This window comes from Meleagris gallopavo, chromosome 21 (genome assembly GCF_905368555.1).
Source record: "Meleagris gallopavo chromosome 21, MGAL_WU_HG_1.1, whole genome shotgun sequence".
Lineage (NCBI taxonomy): Eukaryota > Metazoa > Chordata > Aves > Galliformes > Phasianidae > Meleagris > Meleagris gallopavo.
In genome coordinates this window covers 9,545,724-9,569,811 of record NC_139424.1, presented here as the reverse complement: position 1 = coordinate 9,569,811, position 24,088 = coordinate 9,545,724, and the positions used below count along the sequence as shown (strand labels likewise).

General features: G+C 54.8%; 2 protein-coding genes across 9 annotated transcripts in view; one reads left to right on the top strand and one right to left on the bottom strand.

The window, feature by feature from the left end:
- The first annotated feature begins 7,917 nt into the window (after nt 1–7,917).
- On the top strand, nt 7,918–15,198 carry LOC104913956 (tapasin-related protein-like). The gene is made up of 9 exons (XM_085241190.1): nt 7,918–8,226; nt 10,587–10,911; nt 11,122–11,349; nt 11,778–12,047; nt 13,629–13,940; nt 14,051–14,377; nt 14,553–14,639; nt 14,855–14,871; nt 14,962–15,198. The coding sequence occupies exons 1-9, from the start codon at nt 7,918–7,920 to the stop codon at nt 14,974–14,976; spliced, it is 1,890 nt and encodes a 629-aa protein (XP_085097316.1). The 3' UTR covers nt 14,977–15,198.
- Nucleotides 15,199–15,495: 297 nt separating this feature from the next.
- Nucleotides 15,496–24,088, bottom strand: part of RAP1GAP2 (RAP1 GTPase activating protein 2) — a 51,256-nt gene continuing 42,663 nt past the window's right edge. For 5 of the 8 annotated variants that reach the window (XM_085240542.1, XM_085240544.1, XM_085240546.1 and 2 more), the window contains 11 exons: nt 23,489–23,560; nt 23,229–23,315; nt 22,917–23,051; nt 20,947–21,084; nt 20,697–20,812; nt 20,319–20,432; nt 19,752–19,869; nt 19,282–19,408; nt 18,243–18,322; nt 18,089–18,129; nt 15,496–17,780 (listed from right to left, as the gene is read on the bottom strand). In XM_085240542.1, the coding sequence (XP_085096668.1) occupies nt 18,121–18,129; nt 18,243–18,322; nt 19,282–19,408; nt 19,752–19,869; nt 20,319–20,432; nt 20,697–20,812; nt 20,947–21,084; nt 22,917–23,051; nt 23,229–23,315; nt 23,489–23,560 (996 nt within the window). In that variant the 3' untranslated portion in view covers nt 15,496–17,780; nt 18,089–18,120. The remainder of the gene's footprint in view (nt 17,781–18,088; nt 18,130–18,242; nt 18,323–19,281; nt 19,409–19,751; nt 19,870–20,318; nt 20,433–20,696; nt 20,813–20,946; nt 21,085–22,916; nt 23,052–23,228; nt 23,316–23,488; nt 23,561–24,088) is intronic. The other 3 variants (XM_085240543.1, XM_085240545.1, XM_085240547.1) reach the window with 1 other exon arrangement.

The window sequence follows — 24,088 nt, the reverse complement described above, 5'->3', positions numbered from 1 at the left end:
GGTGTCCATTGCTCGTCTGCTCCCACTGGACGTAAGTTACAGAAAGAAATGGCTTTGCCAGGAGTCTGAGCTGTCAGACAAATGCCAGACCTGCAGAATGAGGGCAAATGGACCCATCGGCTGCTGCGCCTCTCCCTGATGCTTCTGTGCTCCGCTTCTCCTCTGCCCCGGCTGCAGCCCCTGCCTGCTGCAGAGCCACAGGAAGGGCTGTGCTGACCTCAGAGCTCACCTCACACCAGCACTGCAATCAGAACCCATCAGGGAACCCCGTGTGTTCCCACAGTGCTGAGAGCCAGCTTAGCCTTGTCTGTCCATGAGGCAAGATTGGATTACATGTTGTCCAGACCCATGGTCAAAATAATAAAGAAGCAGTGCAAGATGCAAATGATAGTTTCTACAAGTACTGTCCAGGTACTGAAGAGAGGTGCCTGTCCAACAGCTGGTACTTCTCTTCCCCTGCACTGTACCAACCTCAGTGTATTTAAACAACGGCAAGCTGTAAGTGCTATACTTTGCCATCCCCAGAACTCTGTTTCCACGTCTGAGTGCAGCGAAGGCTCCGTGCTACAAACGAACGTTACAGCTGCTCCTGCAACAAGTCCCACTGTACTACAAACCAACACAAGCACTTCTGGCAGTGGCGTTTTCTCAGCCACGCTGAAGCTGTGACAGTGCTCTGCAGTGCAGCATGTGCTGCTTGCCCCCTGCAGCTACAGCTTTACAGGAGAAGCATCCTGGTATTCAGGGATTAGGGTCAGCCCAGTACAGCCCCAGCTCACAGCCCTCTGAAACAAACCAGAGCCTGTGCAGGGCAGTGGGTGAGGGGACAGCGTCCAGCAGCAGGGCACACCTCGCCCCAGAGACCCCCTGTGTCCCACTGCCCCTCAGCCGCAGATGGGCACGTCCAAGGCAGGATGCTGCCATTCAGAGCTGAACTGGTGCCAGGGGATTTTTTCATCACACTCAGTGTTGCCAGGCTGCTAGCACAGCTCTGCTGCCATCATGCCACCAGATGAACTGTTGCTTCAGCTCATTTCGGTGTGAAACACTGTCACTTTTTTCCTCTTTGCTTATGCAATACTCACTGGATAGTTCAGGCCTATGCATAACATATTTATTCAACAGTAATCGTTTCATTTCTGTAAAGGAAATATGTTCCACCACTCCTGCAGCTGACAGGCTCTGGCATACGCTGGAAGCTGAGGCTCCAAAAGGAGGGAGAATATGTTTATAGGATGAACCGCAGCTGTTTGCAGTACTCTTCTGCCCTAGCAATTATTTTAATAGGAAGAATTCCTGGAGGGTTATTTGGCTTCTGCACAGCGCGTGCTGTGCTCACAGCCACTGGCTGGGTATTAGAGAAGTAAACCTCCGAAGATGCTTCTGTTCCTGTAAAGCATTTTTAACAGGGAGCAGGGTTCTGTTCTGCAGCCTGCTCACACACTAGAAAACACTTGTTCCCATGAGTGGCACCAGGACAGTACAAAACCCGAAACATTTCCATAATCTGCATTACTATAACCCTGCTCATCAATACTGAGCTGCCCTCACCTCCCCGGGTGCAGAGTTCTCCGTGCAGCCCGAAGGCGTGCAGCAAGGAGGGGCACGGTGCAGGTGGAGGAGCTGTGTGCTGCGGGGTGAAGCACAGGGGCTCCCACTGAGCAGAGAGCGGCCCTGGGCGGCGGCGTGGCTGGGCTCTGTGCTGGGCTCTCTGCTGCGGCGCACAGAGGGCTGTTGGCTCATTGCTGCAAGCAAACTGAAGTCCATTAAAAATTCAGCAGCACCCTGTGGATGCGTGGCTGCTATGGCTCAGCGATAGGCTCGGTCTGGACAGCCCTCAGATCGCTCATCACTGGATACAACCCCCAGCCTGCCGGGGTCACGAGCAGAGCGGCCCGCTGCCTCTGCTGGAGCTGTGGGTGCCATGCCTGTCCCCAGGCTCCTGCACGGCCACTGAGACGTACTGCAGGCCGGATGAGGAAATGCATACATCCTTCCTGGCTATTTACTTCCAATTCAGCTGTCCAAAACACTGAATATCTGAATTCTTTATAATTTCGTTATGCTCTCATTTTTATTTCAAGAAACACACGTGCTTCTACTGCATAGGAAATGTGCTGGCAGTACTTTGACCAGGAAGGCTCTGCTCACAAGCTTAAGAACATCTAACAGTGACTTTGGTTGGCGGGATTTGTTTAACAGCCCCGATTAAAAACAAAACCAAGGAGCAGCAGAAGGGCAGCACATGGAGCAGCGAGGGGTGAGATCACTCCAGTGGGTCGGTCCTGGCCAGCCTCAGCTCCAGCCACGGCTCAGCTCCAGCTTACTCCCCCGATCACTGAGCGGTGTCACTGCCAGCAGTGCTTCTGTGTGCCACAGACAGCCGTGCAGCAATGCAGTGCTGCTCAGACCCACGCATGGGGCCATCGAGGCTCCAGGAGACGTTTCTAGCTGAAAGTAATGGAAATCGGTGGCCTAACTGAAAGTTAAATGCCTTAATGCTTCTGTGGAAAGAGATGTAAGAGACCAACACGTGCATAAATAGCACCTGCTAAATCACACTTCAGAATGTCAGCCAGAAAAAAGAAATCCTAACAAATATCCTGGTACAGGGAAAACAGTTAACAGATAACGGCTTGCTATCACCAAATAATGTTTCTTGCATACAGAAATGCCGTCCTTTATCTAGATATTTAGATGGCAACAGAAGTTCACTGGGTTTGTCAGCATCATTCGTTTCTCTGGAGAGAATTCCGAAGTGCTGCTGCCGACAGAACATCAATAATGGAGATAAATGCTCCGAAGCGTTAATTTCCTCAGTGCTGTGAAATCCAACTCGCACACCATCACCGAGCAGCAGGGAGGGGGTAACGCGAGCGGGCACTGCGAGCACCGGCCGCAAATAAAACAAGGGGATTGGAGTGGGATCCCCAGCAGTCCGAAGAGGCTTCGGCAGCTCCCAGCAGTGCTGCAGCCCAACTCTGCTGCCAGAGCCTGCCGTGTTCACCAAGTGCTCTGCAGTAAACGCCAAAGGAAATGCCAATGGCCTGAGCTGCTGGCTGTGTCAGCACAGCCCCACGAACCCAACGGTGCTGTGAGCACAGAAAAGTGAAGGCAGGAGCAAATGGGGACACCGAACGTCACTCTGTTATGATGGGCAGTTAGCTGCAACTCACCCTCAGTTGCACTGAATGCAGTACCATGTCAGAAGGTAGTTTTCCCCACATTTCCTGTCTGGGATTCATTTTGGTGCCATTGGGCAAACACTGCAAATGTTTATGCACAAATGCTCCTTAGAATATTTCATGTAATTAATCTCGACCATTTTCTCCCTCCTTTTAGATTCAGTTCCCATGACTTTATTCTGCCAGACCTGTTTACGATCAGACTATCCACTGAAGTAGCAAATTGTAGATGATTACTGGAGATAATTCACCGAGAGCAACGCGATAAATTCATTATTAATTCTCATTATGAGCACCGCTGCCCACTGCCCGTGGCCCTGCAGGCAGCCCCCGGAGCTGCAGGCACTGAGCAGCACGGTGCCCAGCGGGGAAAACACGGAGCACCTCGCTCCTCCGTGTGAGCAGTGCTGCATCGGCCATTCATTTCATTCAGCTGCTTTCGAGGATGGTGTTGTTGAACTAAATTGAATCTGTCTGCTGGCAAATGCCCTAGAAGCAGGCAACAGCCCTCTGGAGCGTGTGGGACCGGTCCTACACCCAATCCATCTTCTTCCAGTGAAGGTGCTGTGCAAGTCAGGCCTGGACGCTTCACTCAGACTGGCAGGACGAGATCTGATAGAGACAGATCAGAGGAACGTGCTCTCCCAGCAACCGCATCACTCTCAGGGGAAGACGTATGAGTCGCCTCAGGAAATAAATGCTGCAATCCATAAATGCCTGCAGGTGCCCGGGGAGCACTGCCCTGCGCTGCGGGGTGGTGACAGCTGCTGCAGTGAGCACTCCTCGCTCCAAGCACAGTCTGCTCCCTGCTCCGGTTTGTGCTGCCTTCATGCCCATGCTAAATGCCCTCAAACTAAGGGATTTACACAGAAACTCCATTAAAAAATTCTTTTAGGCTAGAGCTAAACCAAAGGCGTAAAGCAGGCCTATGAAGTGCTGCTGTTGTTTTTCCAGGCCGTCCGTGCTGACAGCGTGCAGACACAGATCTCAGGATGGAGAGGAGCTGCTGCAGTGCTGGGACCCCGCCGTGCCGACAGCAGGGAGATCCCCACCATGGCACAGTGCTGCTGCTATGGCACTGCTCAGGGGCAGCTGCACTACCTTCACTGACCTCACTGACATTCACTGCGAGCACTGAATTCCATTATTTTTCCAGACTGAAGAGCCATGAGGAATTAATATCCTTTCCCTCAGAGCTCGCTTTTCTACTATCAAAGCAAAAGGCAGAAAAATTACGGGCCAGGAGGAAAAAAAAAATAAAGAATAAGATGATATAATGAAGGCTTTGTATTCTGCATTGAGTTAACCCAGTGGTTGGTTATTCCCCTGCCATCTCCTGCCCCAGGCACTGAGCTATTTCTGGCTCAGTCATCGTCCTGCTGAACAGACAAGATGTTTCTAACCTTTCTAGGCAATAGCCTTTAATATGTGCAATTCCTGCTGAGGTCGACATAACTTCCAGGCAGGACAAGCTTGCATATTTTAGGAGATCTGGCTTTTAATGTCACTAATCTGCAAGCATTAAAAAAAATTACATTTCACCACTCCCTAGAGGTAAACTTCAGGAATGGAATGGCATAAGCACTGCCACGGTCAGCTGCTCCATATTTTCCTGATGCTTATCTTCAAACAGAAATGCAGTATCCTACCTGCTCCTTGGCTGCAGCCCTTCACGGGTTGGCATCTGCGCTGCCGTCTGGCTGTGAGCACCGTGCTGCATCCCATGGCACGGGGTGGCTGGGACAGCATTTTCTGACCATTGGCTTAGAGCCATCTCAGAACCTTGTCCCCAATTTCCAATCAAAGCCCTGAAAAGCAGATGTGAAGCTGCTGGGGAGGGTGGGAAGGGAACAAAGGCCTTGGAGGAACAGCTCCTAACACACGCATGGATTGCAGTTTGTAAATGGGATCAATATGGTGTATAACTGCTGGGAAAAACGCACGCACAAATACAACAAAAATGTGCTGTAAAATATGTTGGGGCAGGAAAATGAATGATCTCTCTGTCAGCTATTTAAAAGCAATCCAGTAATGTGAACAATCAGAAGTGAAGAAAAATCAATGCACTTCTCACGGCACAGAAATGGAAAACAAGCAGGATTTGCTTCTGCAAAATGCATGCAAACAAAAGCCAATGGATTAATTTTTCTTGCCAGTAACGCGGTCATTTCTTCAGAGACAGAGCCATGCTCAGAGCAGCCCTCTCTGTAGATACTGTATGCTGTGTTTATTGATGTCAGTCATAATATCCCCACTGGTGTCAGTGGTACACAATCCAGTCTTTACACTAATTATCAATTATGAGCAATTGTGGTTTGTTCCCATCACGTTTAATTTGTTTAATAAAAAGTCAACTAGAAAGATCTCAAGCAAAGGGAAGACCGAGCGTGGCAAACCCTTCTGCTTCACTCCTCTGCCTGACGCTCTGGAAGCACAGCAGGGTCAAAACAAAAAGTAATGCTGCCCCTATCAGAGAGATCAGCCCCTCAGAGGAACGACTGGTGTGTCCCACAGGGCATTACAAACTGCAGCCAGCGTCTGCCTTCAGATATCAGAGGGGAAATCGCATCAGGAGGTGCAAGGAGAACATTGCTGGAGCAATGCAGAGACGGGGGGGGGGTCCAGAAGGAGCCACGAGGGGGGCTTCGTAATACAAGGGAAATCAAAGGGGAAAGGAATCAGTGGTGCAGAGCAGAAGGCAGCAGTATGGTTGGTTGTGCTGCCCGACACTTCACGCAGCCACACAGCTTATCTCAGGACTCACCACGCGAGCATAGAAGGAGATACATACTGCTTTTCCTTTCCAAACTTTATTATTGGACCTAAGAAATATAGCTAGAAACATCGCAGAAATTAAGGACTGCGGAACTGGCACTAAGACCACGGAACTGTCAGGCCTTAAGTCAGCTCCTGAACCTCGGCCAGGCCTCTGCTTGTTGTCACAGAGGGACACCATTATCCAACAGTCTTCCCCCAGTCTACTGAATGGTCGCAGCAGCAGCCCTGCCAGCAGAGCTCAGGGAACCCGGGCGTGCAGCAGCCCAGGCTGCGTTCCTCATCACACAGCAAGCACGACACTCCAGTGCAGAGCACAAGAGCTGGAGCTTGTGGGCAGCTGTCCTTCACAGCCACCCCAGAGAACACGTTGCTTTCAGGATTCCAGACAGCTGGGGTTGGCTGCTGGTTTCCTTCAGGCAACCTGAAATGAAATGCTGCACCACCAGACTAAAGACAGCCGTGCTTTCTGCAGGTTACTACAGCCACCCCAGTTCATACATCAGTTTTCAGCACAGACTCAGGCAAAGCAGTGCCAAATGCCAAAAGTCCCAAGATGAAGAGCACGAGTTTCAGGGTCTGTCAGTGAGCGCTTTTGATTTCCCCTCCCCATCCCTCCCCCTTTCCTTTATATCTCTACGTCTCTGTTCCCTGTCCTCGAGCATCAAGCAGCAGAATGAGATTAGAGGGAAGGCTCTGCACAAACAGCTTCTCCTGCCTCCCGGTATAAACTCAGTGCTCTCAGGAGCAGCTCCACGCACCACGCCTGAAGGCAGCGCATCCCAGCAGAGCTGCAGCCCCGGCACGAGAGCCAGCAGTGCCCACCTGCGTCAGCACAGCAGTGCCACCAGCGGCTCGCTTTGCTCCAGGGGATTGAAGGTGATTTTGATAATATAGATCAAGTCATTAAAGTGCTTTTGCAAACACGCTGCCCCATCTCCTGCTGCGTCAGGAGAGCAGGAATTACTGCCTCACTTTTCTGTCTGCAGGAGCACAGAGGAGGAATGTGCATCAGGAGCGTGGTCACCATGGTGACAGCAGGGACACAGCGGGAGCGTTCTTTGAAAACAACGGTTTGGATCACAATTAATGCGGGAAATGAACAGCTGAAGAACAGCAGAAAAACCTCTTAAATTATTCAGCTGGAATAAATTGTCAGCGGTGGTTCTGAAGCACGAGGCAGCAATGGGGTCCTCCCTGGGAACCGCAGGAACGGCACCGCCGGAGGGCGGGCAGTGCACGAGCAGCCCAGCCCTGGTTCTGCCTGCATCCCTTTGCTAATAACACTCCGAGGTACTGTGGGCATTTCCAAACACCGGCACCGCACCACTCCATAAATGCCAACTGTAACAGCGCTCTGGAGCAGCAGAGTCAGCAAAAATGGCAGCACTGGTCCTGGTAACACAGCCAGACCTGGCAAACTGAAAAGAAGTAACACGAGTGGTGTAACGACTGCCTGTTCTGAGCGTGCACCAAACGCCATGGCAACTCATCAGTAGCTGCACAGCTCCTGTAGAGCTGCTTAGGATCTGCAAAGCTGCACTGCTACAGTAGGAGAAACCACATTTTAATTATTAAAGCTAAAAATTTCTGAGCTCAGTCCAGTCGCTGGTGCTGTTGTGTTACCCAGCAGTACATGAAAGCCAATTTGTCTCTTTCCCTGCATCTGAAATTACTCGTTGAATCATTATTTCTAATTTTGTAGGGTCTTTCTGCAGAGGGGCCGATGCCGCATACCAAGAAAACACAATGCCCACAGAAAGCACTATTTATGTGAGACAACTGATGCACGGCAAGAGAGACATCAAGTCACCACTTCGGTGTTGCTTATACAAACGCATCGGGAGGTGCTGATGAACCGCAGTCCTTCTGCACGGCTCGTTCTCCCAAGCTTTGAGAGCTGTGACAAATTACATTAATTCATCTGCGGAGCTCAGACACGTTTTTAAGCTGCTCCATGACAGTTCCCATCAGCCTTCCTATTTGCCGTAAAGCCGCGTGCATCGGCCGGGAAAAAACCTCCCCCGGCAACCGCGGAGCGCCGCGCACTGCGGGCCGCCGCCGCCCGCGCCCAATCCGAGCGCTGCGCTTCAGTCGCGTGCCGCTGCTGCCACCTGGTGGCCGAAGCGCCAACCTGCAGGCGGAGCAGCGCCGCGTGCGCACGGAGCTCTTCGCGACCAGCGGAGCGCCGGGAAGCGGGCGGGAGGCAGCAGGAGCCGCTCCCGGTGATTGGAGGTGCGGCTACGGGTCTGTCCGACTGCCCCGAGTCAGGCCCAAATCGTCTCGTGGCGCTCTGCAGAGAAGGCAGCGAGCATTCCCAGCAGCCCGATGTTTACGCGATGACGCAGAGCAGTAAGGCTCAGATGTGACAGCATTGTCCCACCGTAGGCACGTGAGCAGGAACTCTGAAGTAGGCAGGGCATCGTCATTAACAATTGCTATGAAGTTGTAGCACGGGACAGGTGAAAGGCAGGTGTGTGGGAGTGCCACTGAGCTGCACTGTAACACCGTGGGGCAGCAGATGAGCGAATGCAAGACAAAGCAAAGCAGTAATGCATTCTGCAGCACAGAAAATGAAGGACTGCTGCCTGGTGGGGAAGTTAGCCAAGCCTATAAGCAGTCCCATGTCTAAAGAAAACACCTTAATTCAGTCCGTAATTTAGTAATACACTTTTAGCAGATAAATGCTGTAATGACTATTTTGCTCTTATACTCAGATTCATGTTTGATTGGATGTTCTGTAGTTCTTAAGAAAATGAAGAGTAGCACAGCTTCCAAGTGCCATTCATGTCTAAGACGTAGAAAATTAGGATCCTGATTTGAACATCTTAAGATCAAAATTATATGGAGTAAGAGCTGTACCAGTTGCGTACACAGCGTGCTGTAATTGCAGCTACTTCTGCAGTAAGTTCTGATGAGTGCCTGAAACATGCAAGGCTGAGCAGAATGAGGTCCTCACTTCTGCTAAAACTGAATGAGCTTCCTGTCCAGAAAACACAGCCCTGACCTGGAGGTCAGTCTGAGTTAATGACTTCCTGGGAAAAGGATTTGCATTTATTTGCTTTTACTCTTCACCTGATGAGCAGACTTAGCAGCTGAGCGCTCTCAAACACATCATTTATAGCTGAGACTGCCTGTACCTCTAAAAGCAATCAGTTTACCTCGATTGCTGCCCTTGAAATCCTATGGAACCTGAATTCAAATGTCTGATCCCACAGCCTTCACACCTCGTTTGAACTGTGAGAACAGAGGAGGCAGTTCTTGCAGTGAGATCTGTCACGAGGTGTTGTTCATAGAACCATTCAACAGTTTGGTTGAAAGGGACCTCAGATGGCCCCCCGGCCCCACCCCCACTATGGAGCCCCCCGGATCAGGGCCCCATCCACGGCCCGGGGCTCCTCCAGAGATGAGGCAGCACAGCTGCAGCCCAGAGATCCCTGAAGTTCTTTCTCTCCCAAGTGTTAAGTCCACGTTCTTTGGGTGACTGCAGCAGAGGAGGGTGATGGCAGTGCCATCTGCTGGGCCACACGCACTATGGAACAACGAAAGACAACAAAGAAAAAATCAATTCAGCCCTTCTGATGAGGGTGTGAGAGGACTGCGACTTCTGCCCAGAGATGCTACTCCCTCAGCTGCTAACCCTTACACGAAGTTGAGGAGTGCACTGCTTGCACCTGAGCTCCAGAGCTCAGCCCTGGGCCGGGCTGTGACACAGCAGATCCCACAAAGTAACTTTATGGCTGCAATACTCAGCTTTTAACTTTAAAGTCGCTCATCTGTCACGTTTGTAAATATTTATATTCCTCTTTAAAGGTGTGTCTTAACTGTTTGTTTGCCTTTAAATCTCGACATTGTCTCACACCACAAGGTTTAACTTAATCTTGGGCTGATACTGCTCCATACACGAGGAACTGTCAAGAGTTTCACGCTGCATAACAACTACATTTCACGTCTCACACAGTGAGAACTGCTCACAACCTGCAGCTCTGCTGCAGCCCGAGCCCCCCACCATCCAGCCCTGTGCCATCACCTTGACTGTAAGATGCCCACAGCTGTCAGAGCCAGGTGTGCTGCCCGGTGTGCAGCTCTGAGAGACAGCTGGGGAGGTGCACAGCTCTGCTTTGTTCTCAGTAGATTAACATTGCTGCATATCTTTTCCTCACTCATAGAGTCAAAATAAAGATGTTCCAGTTCATTCACGAGGTGTGTTTTGATGGCCACGGGCTGATTTGAACAAACGATTCATTCCTCTCCTTGCAAATTCTTAGGGAAAGCATTCTCACCCTGCCCAGACCCAGCTTTGTGCCCTGCGGGGAGGCGGCGCTCCGCCCTGCAGGGCTGGGCAATGGGGCACAGCCTCCGGGCTGCGGGGCCAGACGGCCACAGAGCCGCAGAGCGCAGCCCCAGCGCTGGGCACCTTGCAGGATGGACGCGGCCACGCTTGGTGCCAGCAGGCGGCTCTCCAGTACGGACGGGACCCGGCCAGAGCTGAAGGCCCTTCCTAGTTTCACTTGTTTGGTGTCGGTTACGGGCCAGAATATTTATGTTGTTTGTACTTGATGGGTGTACAGGTTGGAGTTGTTTTTTCGCTGTTCAATAAAAGTTAAAGTTTCGTTGTTATTGTAGTATTTTGTTATTGCTGCTCCCAAAAACGCAGGGAAACAGACCCAGAGGGCTCCCTTTTCCAGCAAACGCGTCCCTGAGCGCGGAGCAGTGGTTGCGTCGCCCCGGGCACGCTGCGCAGCAGCGAATGGCGCTGCGGGTCCCGCTGGGTGCGGTGCGGTGCAGTCCGAGCCTTCGGGCGCGGTGCGCGACCGCCCCATCCCGGCGGGGCCGGGCAGCCCCTCCCGCTGCGCGCCCGGGGAAAGCGAAAGCGAGCGAAAGCGAAAGGACGGGCAGAGAGCGATGGGCTGCGGAACGTGGCTGGCGGCCGGCTGCCTCCTGAGCGCCGGTACGTGCGGGACCGGGCCGGGGGTGCGGCGGCTGCGGCGGCTGCGCTGCGGGAGCGGCTGCGAAGCGGAGAGGACGCGGGTGGGGGGGGGGGAGGGAGGAGCGCGGAACTCCGCCGCCGCTCGGCACCTCCCCCATCAATGGGGCGATTTCAAAATCAGCTGTTAACATTTTAAACGTAGCTTGAGTGTGCACGATCTCTGTTTTTCAGTAATCACAAGGACCCCAAACAGCATTGCTTCTGCAGAGCCAGGGCTCAGGAGGAGCCTGCAACTTCCCTGCGTATTTGAAATGAGAAAAACCATTCCCCTGTCCAACGAGACAGAGACTGTGCTGCTGAACGTCAGGCTCCTGCTGCCTGTGGCTGGAGCAGAAGGTGCTCAAAGGCCTCAGACAGAAAGCCTTCCTGCAGACAGCCTGCCCTCGTTCATTGTACAAGGTGAGCTGTGGGCTCAGAGGACCAAGCCTGGCTCCCGGCAAGAAGTGAGCAGACAGGCAGCCCTGCTGTGCTTTAGCTGATGGGGATACAGAAAATTCAGCATTTCACAACTCAGCGCAGCAGCTTCACCTCCCGCTGAAGATCTGCATCCAATGAGACCACTGCCCTGTGAGAGCCCAACCCGGGGTGCTGGGAGAGCTGGTCCCCTCCCACATAACAAAGGCAGCTGTGCACCCCATCTCAGGACAAGATCCAGCAGTGCTGGGCAGGATGTCGTCCCAGCTAAGTGAGATCGGTCCTGCTGGAGTGCACCGGGGTGGGACAGAGCAGGGCAGGACCACGCTGAGAGCTGTGTGCAGACAGGAGGCTGCTTCTGCTGCCCTTAGGTGAGCCGGGATGATAACGGGTCCACGCATGTGTTCATACAGAGCCCTCGGTGAATATTCTGCAGCACACAGATGAGGATATCAACATGCTTGACTGCAGGATCAGCCCTTACTTTACAGCCAACACTCAGATCCTCTGGCCTGGGAGGGAGGTTCGAGCTCACAGCCTGGACACCTGGTTCACTTGCACCATAAAGCACACAGCTGGGAAATACACAGCTACAGCCTTCCTTGTGCAAGGCCATGAGGACAGAGAGCACCAAACTCCAGGACATCTTCATCAGGGCATCGCAGAGCAGACACGTGTGTCAGGTAATGCTCCTCTGGGGAACATCATACATTCATACCTTCTTAATGAAGCACAGGGAAGGAGGGGGAAGGGGAGGTTAGAGCACAACTGTCAGGCCTGCAGGCTATGAAAGTAATTAGCAAGCAGCTACCACTGAGCTGTTTCAGCTGTGTCCCAAACTGCACCCCAAGCTTCAAGCTGGAGTCGTTTTCACAGGGATTATGTAGAGGGAAACCACCTGTTCCTCTCCAGCAATGCTGGGGTGCTATGAACTCCCAGCCTGGCTTTCTGTGTCCCACCAGCTGTTGCTTAATGTCACCACCCAGATACTTCTCTTCTGAGCTTACAGACTTCAGACTATTTTTACCAGCCCCATTAGTTTACAGATAGCTCAAGATAACATTTTAGCAACTGTAATGCAAAATGCATTTACTGAAAAGCATATGCTTTCCCTTGTGCCGAGAGCTGTGCATACACTGCAGAAATGAATAACTTCAAAGCAGCTTCTCAAAAGCATAACTGTTTTCTGTTTATGTAGTTTATACCATCATCTCTAAGAGCCCTAACAGCAAATACAGAGGCCACCAAGGCTTTAACACAGACACACGTTAAGGCTGATCTGAGCTTTTCAGCAGGCAGAGCACTTCCACAGCGTTTGCACTGGAAGCACAACCCACAGCGGGAGCTGCTTGCTGAGTTGAGGGAGAAGGCTCCAGGGAAGGAACAGAAAGCAGTTGGTGTCTACCAGAGGGCTGCAGCCTCACCCGGACAAGAAATGGGGCTCCGGGTCCAGCCTGCACACTGTCGTTACTGAACCGCACCCTGCCGGGGCCCGCCCTTAGCTGAGCACAGATAAGCAGCTGTAGTGCTTAAAAATAGGGAGACCGGGGCTCCACGGTCCAACAGTGGGGACGCGTCACGAGGCACTGCAGCAGAGGGCAGCACAGCCTGCTGGAGGGAGCCAAAAACACAGCCTAAGCACTCACACCCCCCAGATACTCCCTTTACCCCACATCGCCCCTCCACCATAAGAAAAAACAAACTTTCATTTATTACTCACCCCATTACAGGGGCTTCTCTGAGACAGCTACATCCAAGCAAGCCACACCACCAAGTGAGGCGAATCCCTTCCCAGCTCTCTTTTTCATCCCCACCGTACTCCTCCCCCCCAGGCTAATTGGACTCAGCTGGGTCTGATTGCCACCTGGGGCTGCCCTCAGCCCCCTCGCTCCGGGACTGACCCCAGCCCGTGCTGAGGTCCCGCGGAGCGCTCCGCTCCCCCTGCAGCTCTGCAACGATTCCTAACGCGGCGTGGGGAGGTGTTGCTTCATCAAATCCAATGTTACGGCAGGAGTTGTGGGGGAATCACCACGTCTCCCTCTTTGTCGTATATAGCGAGGCACAAAGGAGGCTTAGCAACGGCTCAGGGAGGGCAATACGAGCAGTTACCGGAGGGGCTCGGGGCCGTGTCCCCCGGGCGCAGCGTAGCAGCTCGGCTCTGGGCTCGCACCGTGGCGGGTTGGGCTGAGCCGGGGCGTGCGGCGTGGCTGTCTGGGTGGCAGCCGGCCCCGCTCCGCCCGCCTCACCGCCGTCCCGACCCGCAGCGGTGCTGGCGGTGCGCACGCGGCTGCCCCAGGTCCGTACGGCGCTGGGGAAGGACGCGGTGTTGGATTGCGCCTTCGCCGCCGACCCGCGGGCGCCCGTGGCCGTACGGTGGGCGCTGCGGCAGAAGGGGCGGCACGAGAGGCTCATCGCCACCTCCGGCGGCGGCCGCGCCGAGATGTTTCCGCAGGAGCCCCGCGGTAACGCATCCCTGCTGCTCCGGCGCGTGGAGCTCGGTGACGAGGGGACGTACATCTGCGCGGTGCAGGCGGCAGCCCTCGTGCTGGAGCAGACGGTCCTGCTGCAGGTAACAGGTAAGGGCGCTCCGACGCTGCACACGGATCTGTGGTCAGTTCTGCTCGATGATGGAGACAGAACCAGCGAGCCGAGAAACCCAACGGTGCCATAAATCTTTGCTCATCAGAAAAGCCCACGGTGACCGTCAACGTGAACTCCCTGTCCCTGGTGGAAGGGGAGCAGCAGAAGTTGGTCTGTGACATCCGCAACTACTACCCTGCTGACATCCATGTGCAGTGGCTCCGTGAGCCTCGGGGCGCCGGGCAGCTCCCCGACACCGTGCCCAACGTCCTCACCAGCAGCCACCGGCGCAGCAGCAACGGCACCTACAGCTTCTCCAGGTTCTTCCTGCTGACAGCGACCCTGCGTGATGACGGCCGCACCTACACGTGCCGCGTGGAGCACCCCAGCCTGCAGGCACCCATCCGCAGGAGCGTCACCGTGGCAGTGAGAGGTACCGAGCTCTGTGCTGGTGCTGTCCGGGCACTGATCCCATAGAGGGCTGGAGGAAGAACGGCCCACTCACCCGTTCCTGTTCTCAGCGTTGCTTTGAGTAAAACGAACAAAAAAAGCCACCCTGGTCCCAGCCCTCACTTGTCCCCATCCTTCTCCTTTCAATTCATCTGCAGAAGCGACCTCCACCACCTGGCTGCTGCTGCTGCTGCTGCTGGGCCTCACTGGGTGCCTTGTGGCCGCACTACATCACCTCCATAAAGGTGAGAACAGCTTCAGGTGGGGGGGACGGGGGTGTCTGGGTTGGAGGTGAGAGGGCTATACCATGCTGTGCAATTCTGTGCCGTGCCGGTGCCATGCTCAGTGGCCAAGATGCCCCTGAGATGCAATGAGGCTGGGTCAGACTGCAGAGCCTGCCTGTTGTCCTTTTATTCAGTCTCCTTTCTTTTTTTTCTGTTTTCCTTTTTGCCCACCCTAGCAAGGAGCACAACTAAGGTGGGTGCGCTTCACATTCCTGTTTCTCCCACATGACTGTCAGTGCTTTCCCTTGTGCTCAGCACTAAACCCCCTTCTCTCTCCCCTCAGCCCAAACCTTACTAGGCACAGCACTCCACTGCCCAGCAAGGAGCCGCCACGGCCCCACGAGCTTCAGGAGCCATCAGCACTGCTGGGTGTCAGTGCAGGAGAGCAGGGGCCGGGGCAGGCTGAAGGCGACGGCTGCTGCTGAATACCAGTGTGGATGAAGCAATCTTCCCAGTTACTGGCAAAGGGGGAAGCTGCAAGAATTATTTTTGTAATAAAGATTGATTTAGAGAACCCAAACTTTGTAGGTTTGTTTTTGTTCTTCCTTGGCCCCTCTGCCACCCACTCCCACCCCACAACATTATCCTGTTCTCACTCTGGCACATCCATGGGCTCATTCTCATCACATGCTGGAAAAAATGCTGGTCAAAAGCACTGTTCATCGTTCAGCCCAAGCTGCAGGAAAAAAACACAGATGCTGCCACAGAAAATGAAAGCATTTTGTAGCATCCTAGGAGGGAGAGAGCTGGGAATGACAGCACATCCTCACCATGCTCGGCTAATGCTCGCACGGATGTGCGCAACGTAGTACACATATGGACACAAAATATGTTATTTATTGTGAATTTTGCAAAGACACATTTAAGCAACAAAATATACATTTGTGAACCCTTAGCTTTATACATAACAAATACAATCTGCTACCATAGCAATAAATTAAATGTACATTATTTACAACAGACATAGGCCACCAGGAACTATGAAGCACCGCCTCTCCACATAAAAAATAAACTTCTGTCAGATACATTTTTTCAAGATTTTTTTTTCACTCTATAAACTCTCTTCACATTCTAATGATATAAATTCAGCATTTTCCTTCGCAGGATATACGCAGTGCTACATTCCTTCAAACAACGAAGCGTGCTCTAAGGCTCCGAGCTGAGCACATCCCAGCCGCACCGGCCCAGCAGTGTGGGTGCAATGTGCCCTGCGGGGATCGGGGCCACGCGGCACCCCCGGCACCCCTGCAGCAGCTGAGGAAACCCGGGGTCGCGGCTTCCATCAGGGTTACCGTGCCCGCCGGTGCCAAGGAAACATTCCGGCCCTGCATCTGCCGTCGCCATAGAGCCCAAAACTCTGGAAAGAAACCGAGTCTGTGCTTGGGACGGTCCCCTTTTACTCAGGAAAAAAAAAAAGCACTTCCATTTGTATGTAGGTGTGTACATGTGTGCGTGTGTCACGTAGAAGCACAAAACGTTTTGCAATATATACGCAGGAACGCCCTCACCCACCGCTGGAGCACAAAACCCCTCCGCGCTCCGCCAGCGCACGGCCGCGTCCCGCACGGTCAGCCCGGGCAGAGCGGCGGAGCCACACCGCGGCCCGCGACGCCCCACGCATCGCTTCAGCCCTCCGACAACAACAGCAAACCGCTCCGGGTCAGAAGGAACCTCGCAGATTCAAGTAATAACAGAAACAAAACAACGACCCGAAGACAAAAGCCCGGACGAGAGCAGCCACTGCATCTGCTGAAAGATCTCACGGAGATCAACGCGCGCGCAAACGACGACACCACAGAACCACACAACTCCTCGGAAAGCCGCGCCGAGCCCCGGCACGCGGCAGCCCGCAGCGCAGCGCTCCGCGGAAAGGCGAGGGTTCGGCGCTCCCGGGGCGCAGCAAAGCGAGGGGGACCGCCTCCGGCAAAGAGCAGCTCGAGATTTAAACGCGACTTAAAAGCAACTCACGGACCGCGGGAGGGAGCGCTCAGCGCCCCTAGGGAGTCCTCGCCTTCTCCGCGACGCGATTCCTTCGTTAATCGGATCCCCGCCCCACCGGCCCGCAGCCCTTCCTTCAGACGGGGCGGCACGAGGCCGTTTGTGGGGCGGGGGCTGCAGCCGCGCGCGGACGGCTTTGGCGCTCCCAGCTGTGTGTCGTTAGGAATCATGAACTCAGAAAACGGCTTCCGTTTGAAATGAAGAACGTCGCTTCTGGCGGTTATTTTGCAAAGGTGACGGATTGTGGCGAGGTGCAGCGCTGCACCTCTGCAGCATTTAAAAAGTGGATGGGGGAAAGCCGTGACCGCCCTGAACATAGCAGACAGACTTATAGCGAGCCTTAGGCAAAGCTCCCTAAGGGCCGAGGGATTTCTGCGTGGCCAGAAGCATCTTCTGCAGAGCGGCACGGAGGGGCGTCACCTTGCAGAGCCGTAACCGCCCTCTTTCGAAGCGAACGGACTCGCGCTCAGAGGCGGGGGCTGGTGCTGCAGAGGATGGAGCAGCCCCGGGACGAGGCAGAGCCCGCAGGCTCTGTGCGCTCCGAGCACCAGTTTGGGATTCGGTTACACCGCAGCTTTGGCTTCGGTCTGTCTGTCCCGGGCCCGCGCAGGAGTTCTGGGCAGGGAAGAAGCACTCGGGCCACGCAGAGAGGGCAGATGGCACCGCTGCCGCCTGTGCCAGCACCCGGGGGCAGCACGGGGCCGCGCGGCCCCAGGTATTTTGCAGCCCAAGAGCTGGGGGTGGGGTCAGCAGGGGCAGCGCGTGAGCCCCGGTCCCACAGCACTGCCACACCAGCTCCAAAAGCGGAGAACCGTGCCTGCCAACGGGGGAAAAAACTCCCAGGAGTGTGTGTGCACGGATAGTGCAAGCATTGGAGGGACACTCCAAACCTCTCCGGTGCCCGCCCAGCTCCCCGCCCGCAGCCTGCTGGGGCCGTAGGGGAGGCAGGGGGGCACGGGGAGGCTGGGACTGGTGGGGCCGGGAGGGAGGTGATGTCTGGCGGGCGCAGGGTCGGCTGCAGCGGGGAGGTCACCGTACTGGAGTGTGAGGTGTGTGCGTTCCCACGGGGTGGTGAAATTTTCCCTTTGCTGAAACAAAAATTCTCTGGAGGAAAAAAAAAAAAAAAAAAAGGATAAAAGCGTCAGAGATACTCTCAAGAAACAGAGAAAGAAAATGCAGCGCTACGTCGTGGCACTGGAGGGCACTGACCACTCTGTCGTTGATCACTACCGTTTTTCTCGCTCAGTGCTGCCCTCATCTTACAAAAGCATTTAGGATGCCCAAAGATCTGGTACTGACCACACATTTAATAATAAACGCTGCAATTGGTCGCTGCGTGCTGTTATTAAAGGATATGCATCTGACCACAGATGAGATGAATCATTTCACACAACAGTGTTACAAATACTCACCGCTGAAAAGTTCTCGGCTTCCTTTTTTCCTGCTAGTGACTCTAAATGAGAAACCAGAATTCAGGTTGGATTGCAGACAAAGGCACAGCGACACACAGCAGCGCTGCCCCACAGCCCCGCGCTGTGCCCTGCAGGGCAGCCCCACACTGCGTACCGTGCTGGAGCTGCCATGGCTGAGCTTATCGAAGCGGAACTTCAGGTTTGACCTCGGGGAGTTTCTGTTCTTTATATCTGCTGGAGGGTGGAGAAAAGCAAAGCAAAGTAATAACCCACGAGCAAACACGATTGCTGAATCGGGCGGCAGCCAGGAGCTTTAATATTTTGTCATCAATGTTACCAATATTTAGTCTATCTTGACTGAACGTTTGGCAAAATCTGTACATTAAGTGTTTTTGATGGAATGAATTGAGGCTTAATTACCTCTCACAGTGTTTCTTCTGGAAATGCCACTGAAAAGGCTGCAGCAAATGACTGATCTATATAAGTAGGGGTGGATTTCAATGCTTTTGGCAGAAAAATGCAAAATGAACACTTTAAGCATTAAAAACACTGTTTTGTTCATTCTGAAAATTGCTAATAAAACAAGAAGGACTTGGGGTGCTGATACCAAGGAAAGAGAGCCAGGCTGCACTTCCAGCTCTGTCCTTTTCCAGAGCCGCTCCCAATTATCGAGCTGCTCCCAATTACCGAGCTGTTACTGGTGGATTTGTAGCTCTCCGGCTGTTCTGCAAAGAGCTCCCGAGTTCCTAATGTGTGCTTTCATTTGAATCATGGCTCCTTCCAGCAGGACCACAGCACACGGGGAAACTGCAGTGCTGCACTGTGCGGTGAGGGGCCTGCACCCCTCTGCCCAGTTGGCTCATGTTGACTCCTGCCTCACTTTGCTAATTGGCTCCAATGGATGGAATTAGTGCAGAGTTGGTTAGCAGGAAGGGTAATAGAGCCAGGCTCAAGGAGAGCTGCTTGGTTATTAAATAACTCGAGTCACAACTCATTCCTTGGAGACAGCGAGTTTCCAAGGCTACTGCAAATGTCCATCAGGAGAGCCCTAGAAACCCCCCCTGCGCTGGTTTAGAGCTCCGTGCTGCAGAACGGGTGAGCCAGGCGAGCTGCTCACAGTCGGGGCCCCCACATCCTGCAGCCTCACTGCCTCTCCCATAGCTGCTCCCACACCAGGCTGCCCCAGAACCCACCTGTGGGGCTCCGGCTCATGATGACCGGGGTGGCCGCAGCCCCCACGCTCGGGCTATCGCTGCCGGGCGACGCGCTGTAGATGAACACGTCCTGCTTGAAGGGTGATGCTGTGGATGGCTGGCTGCCCTGCACGGATAGAGTGGGACACGACTCCACTCCCTGTAGCGAGCTGCTACCCGGTGCTCTGCGCAGCTCTGCACAGCTGCACTCTGCAGCACAGCATGGCACAGAACAGCAAAACATGGCACAGCATGGCTCAGCATGGAACAGCAGCCTTCATCCTTCAGAGTTATTCATCCCATAGGAGCCAACCCAAGCGGACACGCGCACTTCCCCCCGCCCTGCTGGGACGACACTGGCACCCACCGGAAGCACACAGGGGCACGAGGCTGTGGCATTCCCCCCAAGGAGCCCCCAGACTTGAAGCAGATCCCCCCCCCAGAGCTGCAGCACAGAACTGAGTTCCTACCACGCTGTCGTACTCCTCCAGTGTCTCACTCTCCCCCGCCGTGCTGCTGAAGCTGCTGGTGCTCGAGGAGGAGCGCGAGATGTTGGACCGGCCGTTCTCCTTCAGCTTGACAAAGGGCCTAGAGGGTGATGAGACTCTTAAGGAAAGCATGTGGTCACTGCACCGAGCACCGAGCTGAGCACTCTGGGATGAGCTGGGCACAGAGTAGCCACCATGGGATGGAGTCGGGGCACGGCTGGGAGCATTCCCCTCCATAGGAGGAACACAGGAGCTGGCAGCTGTGGGAACACACACGGGGAGCTCACTCCATGCGCCTGTCCCCACCTGCAGGGTTTGGAAACTCCTGCCAACACGGCTCCTTGCTGCTGCTCTTTTCTAAAGATGGCTATTTTCAGATCATAAAGGAGTAGTGCGCATGAATCACCAGAACCTCTATTTTACTCCAGTGTATTCATAGTACTTATCCAACTTATTCATAGTAGAACCTGGAGATGTTATTTTTGACAGCCCCTGGTGCTCTGGCTGTTGGCTGCAGGGAATGTGGCAGTTTGGTACTATGCTGCTCACCTGTCTTTGTTGGGGCATATTTCAGGGGAGCTGGGGTTGGATGAGGTCTCAGATTTCATCTCCTGGGATGAATGTCCAGCATCTGGTGTCTTCTGTGCTCCAGAAATACTGTCACTGAGGGCACAAAAAGGCTGCGTGAGTTGCACAGGAGACTTAAAACGAATGGTCAAATTATACTTCTAGCACCATGTGCCAAAACTCAGAGTAACAGATGCTCTTTGAATGCCATATCTTTAATTTAAGTCAGAGGGAAGGCACCCGAGACACCCCAGCCTTGAACGTGGCACTAACAGCCGTAATGCAGAACAGGGAGGTTCCGGCACCGCAGCCACACCGCAGGGCTGCCGGCACCCTCAGCACCGGGAATGTCACGCTTACCATCGCGCCCTGCTGTCCTGGCTCTCCAACCCCGTGTGCAGACGTGGGAACAGCCCCGAGCGGCGCTTGATGGGACTCCTCGACTGGTTCTTGGCCGCGGCTGCCGAGACCGGGGGCTGAAAGCACCACACAGCCCGAGCTCGAGGAGCGCACGGCGCCATCTGAGAAACCCCCGCAGCACCCTGCCGGCACGGGAGGGAGCGGACACACAGACAGACAGTGGGACAGAGGGCCACGGGGCTGCACTAACCGAGAAGGTGGTCTTGGTCACCTCGCCGCTGTTGTGCGCGATGCCCCCGCTCAGGCTGCCCGGGATGCCGCCGCCATGCTGCTTCCTCTGGCTGCCCACCATCGTCTCCATGGAGTGGCTGCGCACGCGGATGGCTCTCTGTGGCCACGAGGGACAGGAGACAGCTGTCACCAACACCCCGGGACCGCCGCCACCCAAAGCCCCCGAGCCCCAGGCCCCGCCCTGCAGAACCCCCCGACGAGCGACAGCGCTGCCCGGCGGTACGGCAGCGTCCAACCACGCACCGCAGCGCCGCTCCCCGGGTTTGCGGAAGGCTCTGCGAGGAGCCCCCCCCCGCCCCTCCTGCCCCTGCATGGCTGACGGTTCCCATGCAGCACGCAGCAACCCGTAGCCTGCTGCCAGCTGCCCTGAGACGTTTGTGCCACTTCCAGTGCACGCTGCTTCCTAGGAAGGAGCAATCCCTGGGAGCCCGAGCACCGTCTGAGCTCTGCGCACTGAAGGGGCTGCGGTGCCCCCCGCTCTGGCAGCGTGGGGCCGTCGTGATGACAGAGATCACAGCGGTGCTGCAGGGAGGGAGCACAGAGGGCTGTGCAACCGCTGCAGAGCGGCCCAGGGGTGCAGAGAAAGAAGCAACGGTGCATCTCTGAGCAGGAACTGAACACGTGGGGGCTGATGACGACTTTAACGTGTTTTGACTCAAACTGTTGGAACCAGAGCTGTGCATGCAGGAGGCAGAGACCTTTTGCGAATCTGAACACCCATTTTGGATGCTTGAACAGGACTCGAGCTATTTTTAAAGCCTTCCCTCAGTTGTTGTCCCAGGCACTCACAAATAAGACCATGAGATCTTTTGGAAGTCTGGCACACACCATGAAGAGCAGCAGGGAAATGCGCAAGTTAAAAAAATCTGTACACTTATTTTAATTACTGTGATAACCATAGCAACCAGAGCCCAAACTGGACTGTGATACTGGTGTGCCAATTACAGGAAAGTTTCCCTTTGCAGCTATTGCCTCCTGAATTTCTGCCGTGCTACCTATCAGGCCACAGCTGTCCTCCTCCAGACCATTTAAGCACAGCTCAGGACACAGAGGTGTCAGAGGAAACAAGCCTCCAAAGGCCGTGTTTTTGAAGGCTTCCAGCACTGCATCCACGATGCACAGGCACCGCTCTGCTGCCAGCTTCAGCCCCGTGTAAAACCCCTCATTACCAACCCGCACCGCACGGGGACCACGGTGTCCCCTCCTGCCCCTTGAGTAACGAGCTGCAAGCAAGCATCCATCAGACTGGATTTATTGGGATCAGCAACTTGTACAAACTGATGGTGTCTGTGGGCGGGAGCAGCAGGTCGCTCTGCTGCCAGCTCTGGCAGTGTGTGGGCAGGAGGATCTCCTCCTGGCACTGCCAGCGCCCCGGCACAGCGCTCCGTGCACGGCATGTCCCCTACCACGCCCTGCCAGACGAGTGCCCGCAGAGCCAACAGGAGGAAGGGGCCGAGAGCTTGTCGGTGTGACACAACCAGCAGAACATCCCACCCTGCTCCAGCCCGCGGTGCTCAGAGCACACAGCGCAGGAGGTATGCCAGCACACAGCCCAGCAGCGCGGCCCCGAGGCGGCGGGGCAGGAAGATGCCAGCTCCACCTGCCGGGCGCACCACGCGGCCCAGGGCACCCTGCAAGCCCAAAAGCCGCGTCCACACTCCGTGCACCACAGTGCAGAGAGAACGATCGGCGTCTCAGGTCGTGAGTACGCTGTAGGACAGCTGCATCGTGCCTCAATTTCTGCATCTCACACCCCAACAGGATGCAGCTGAGCCCACACCCACCCCACAGCATGAGAACAGCAATGTGGGGACCCTCCTCTGCCTTCAGGGCCACTCACGCCCGAAACCCCTTCTGCACCTTCCACAAAGACACCTTCCAGCCCTGAGCACACGTTAACTTTCCTGCTGGGGAGGGACTGAGGTTTACCTTGAAAGACTCCAGGAAGCCTCCGTGTCCTCCGTTCTCCAGCTTGTCCTCCTCGGGCCCCATCCCCAGCATGGTCTGTGTGTGCCCGTGGAGCTCATCGTGAAGGTTGTCCAGCAGGGCAGCACGTGTCCGGTCCTGGGGAATGACACCAGGCTCAGCAGGACGGCCCCAGGTGTGAGGGCACAAGGAAGCTCACTCCGCTGGTCCCTGAGCTTGACCCAGAGCCGACCCAGCTCAGAGCAAGGAGGAGCAGTTCTAGAGCAGTGTGGGGTGATGTGGGGCAGTAGGGGGCAGAACGGCAGCGAGCCGTACCTCCAGCTTTGCAAACTTGTCCGACTTGCAGCAGGCGTTCTCAGCATTGATGAGCTTGGTGAGCAGGAACTCCCGGAACTCGGGGCTCTAGGGAGTGAGAGTGGGGGGTTGGACATCTGCACTGTCCTGCTGCTGGTAGCACTGCGCCATGACCCTACAGACCCCACACCCAGCTCTGTCTCCAGGTGTGCCCTGAGGCATCCCGGACTCACACCCACACGCAGTTCCCAGCCTGGCATGCACTTTCAGTCCTGTCTCACCTTCTGAAACACTGGCGGGCTCGGCAGTGGTGGCCCAAAGGAGGGGACGTCTTCCCGGGCCGTGACGGAGACCTGTGAGGGCAGGGGCAGCGGTGGGCTGAGGGCAGTGCGCAGCACGGAGCCCACTTGGGGCGATGCCCCCAGCCCAGCCCCAGACTGCAGCCCACCTGTATCCATGGGATAACTGCACACATCTACTTCTCACAAACCTTTTTCCCTCATGGCCCTAAACGGTGTGCTTTCAGAGTGAGAAACTGTCCTGCTGCACCTCCTGATGGAGGGGTGATGCTACCTACACTTGGGCTCTGTGTTTAGGCGGTATGAGCTGTTCTGGGGCTCACTGCAACATCTGTGGCATCAAAAATCCCTTGTAAATGAGCATACTGCTACACAGGCACGCTTTATATGCACACATATGTATGTATACACACACACCGTAATAGTACAAACACAAATGCATGTGTTCATGTACACACATATGCTCAATATACACATTCTCCAGTTATGTAGATGCCTGAGCACCCTGAGCACACATGAGGAAATGTGTGGTTTGGAGACGCAGCCTGTACTGCACGTGGCTACGCACAGACAGAGCAAAAC

Excerpts from the sequence above, each read along its gene's own strand:
- LOC104913956 (XM_085241190.1), top strand. The coding sequence starts at position 7,918 with ATGACAGTTCCCATCAGCCTTCCTATTTGCCGTAAAGCCGCGTGCATC. Across the intron at positions 10,912-11,121 it reads CGGCTGCCTCCTGAGCGCCG|TAATCACAAGGACCCCAAAC; the intron begins GTACGTGCGGGA and ends TCTGTTTTTCAG. Across the intron at positions 13,941-14,050 it reads GGTCCTGCTGCAGGTAACAG|AAAAGCCCACGGTGACCGTC; the intron begins GTAAGGGCGCTC and ends TTTGCTCATCAG.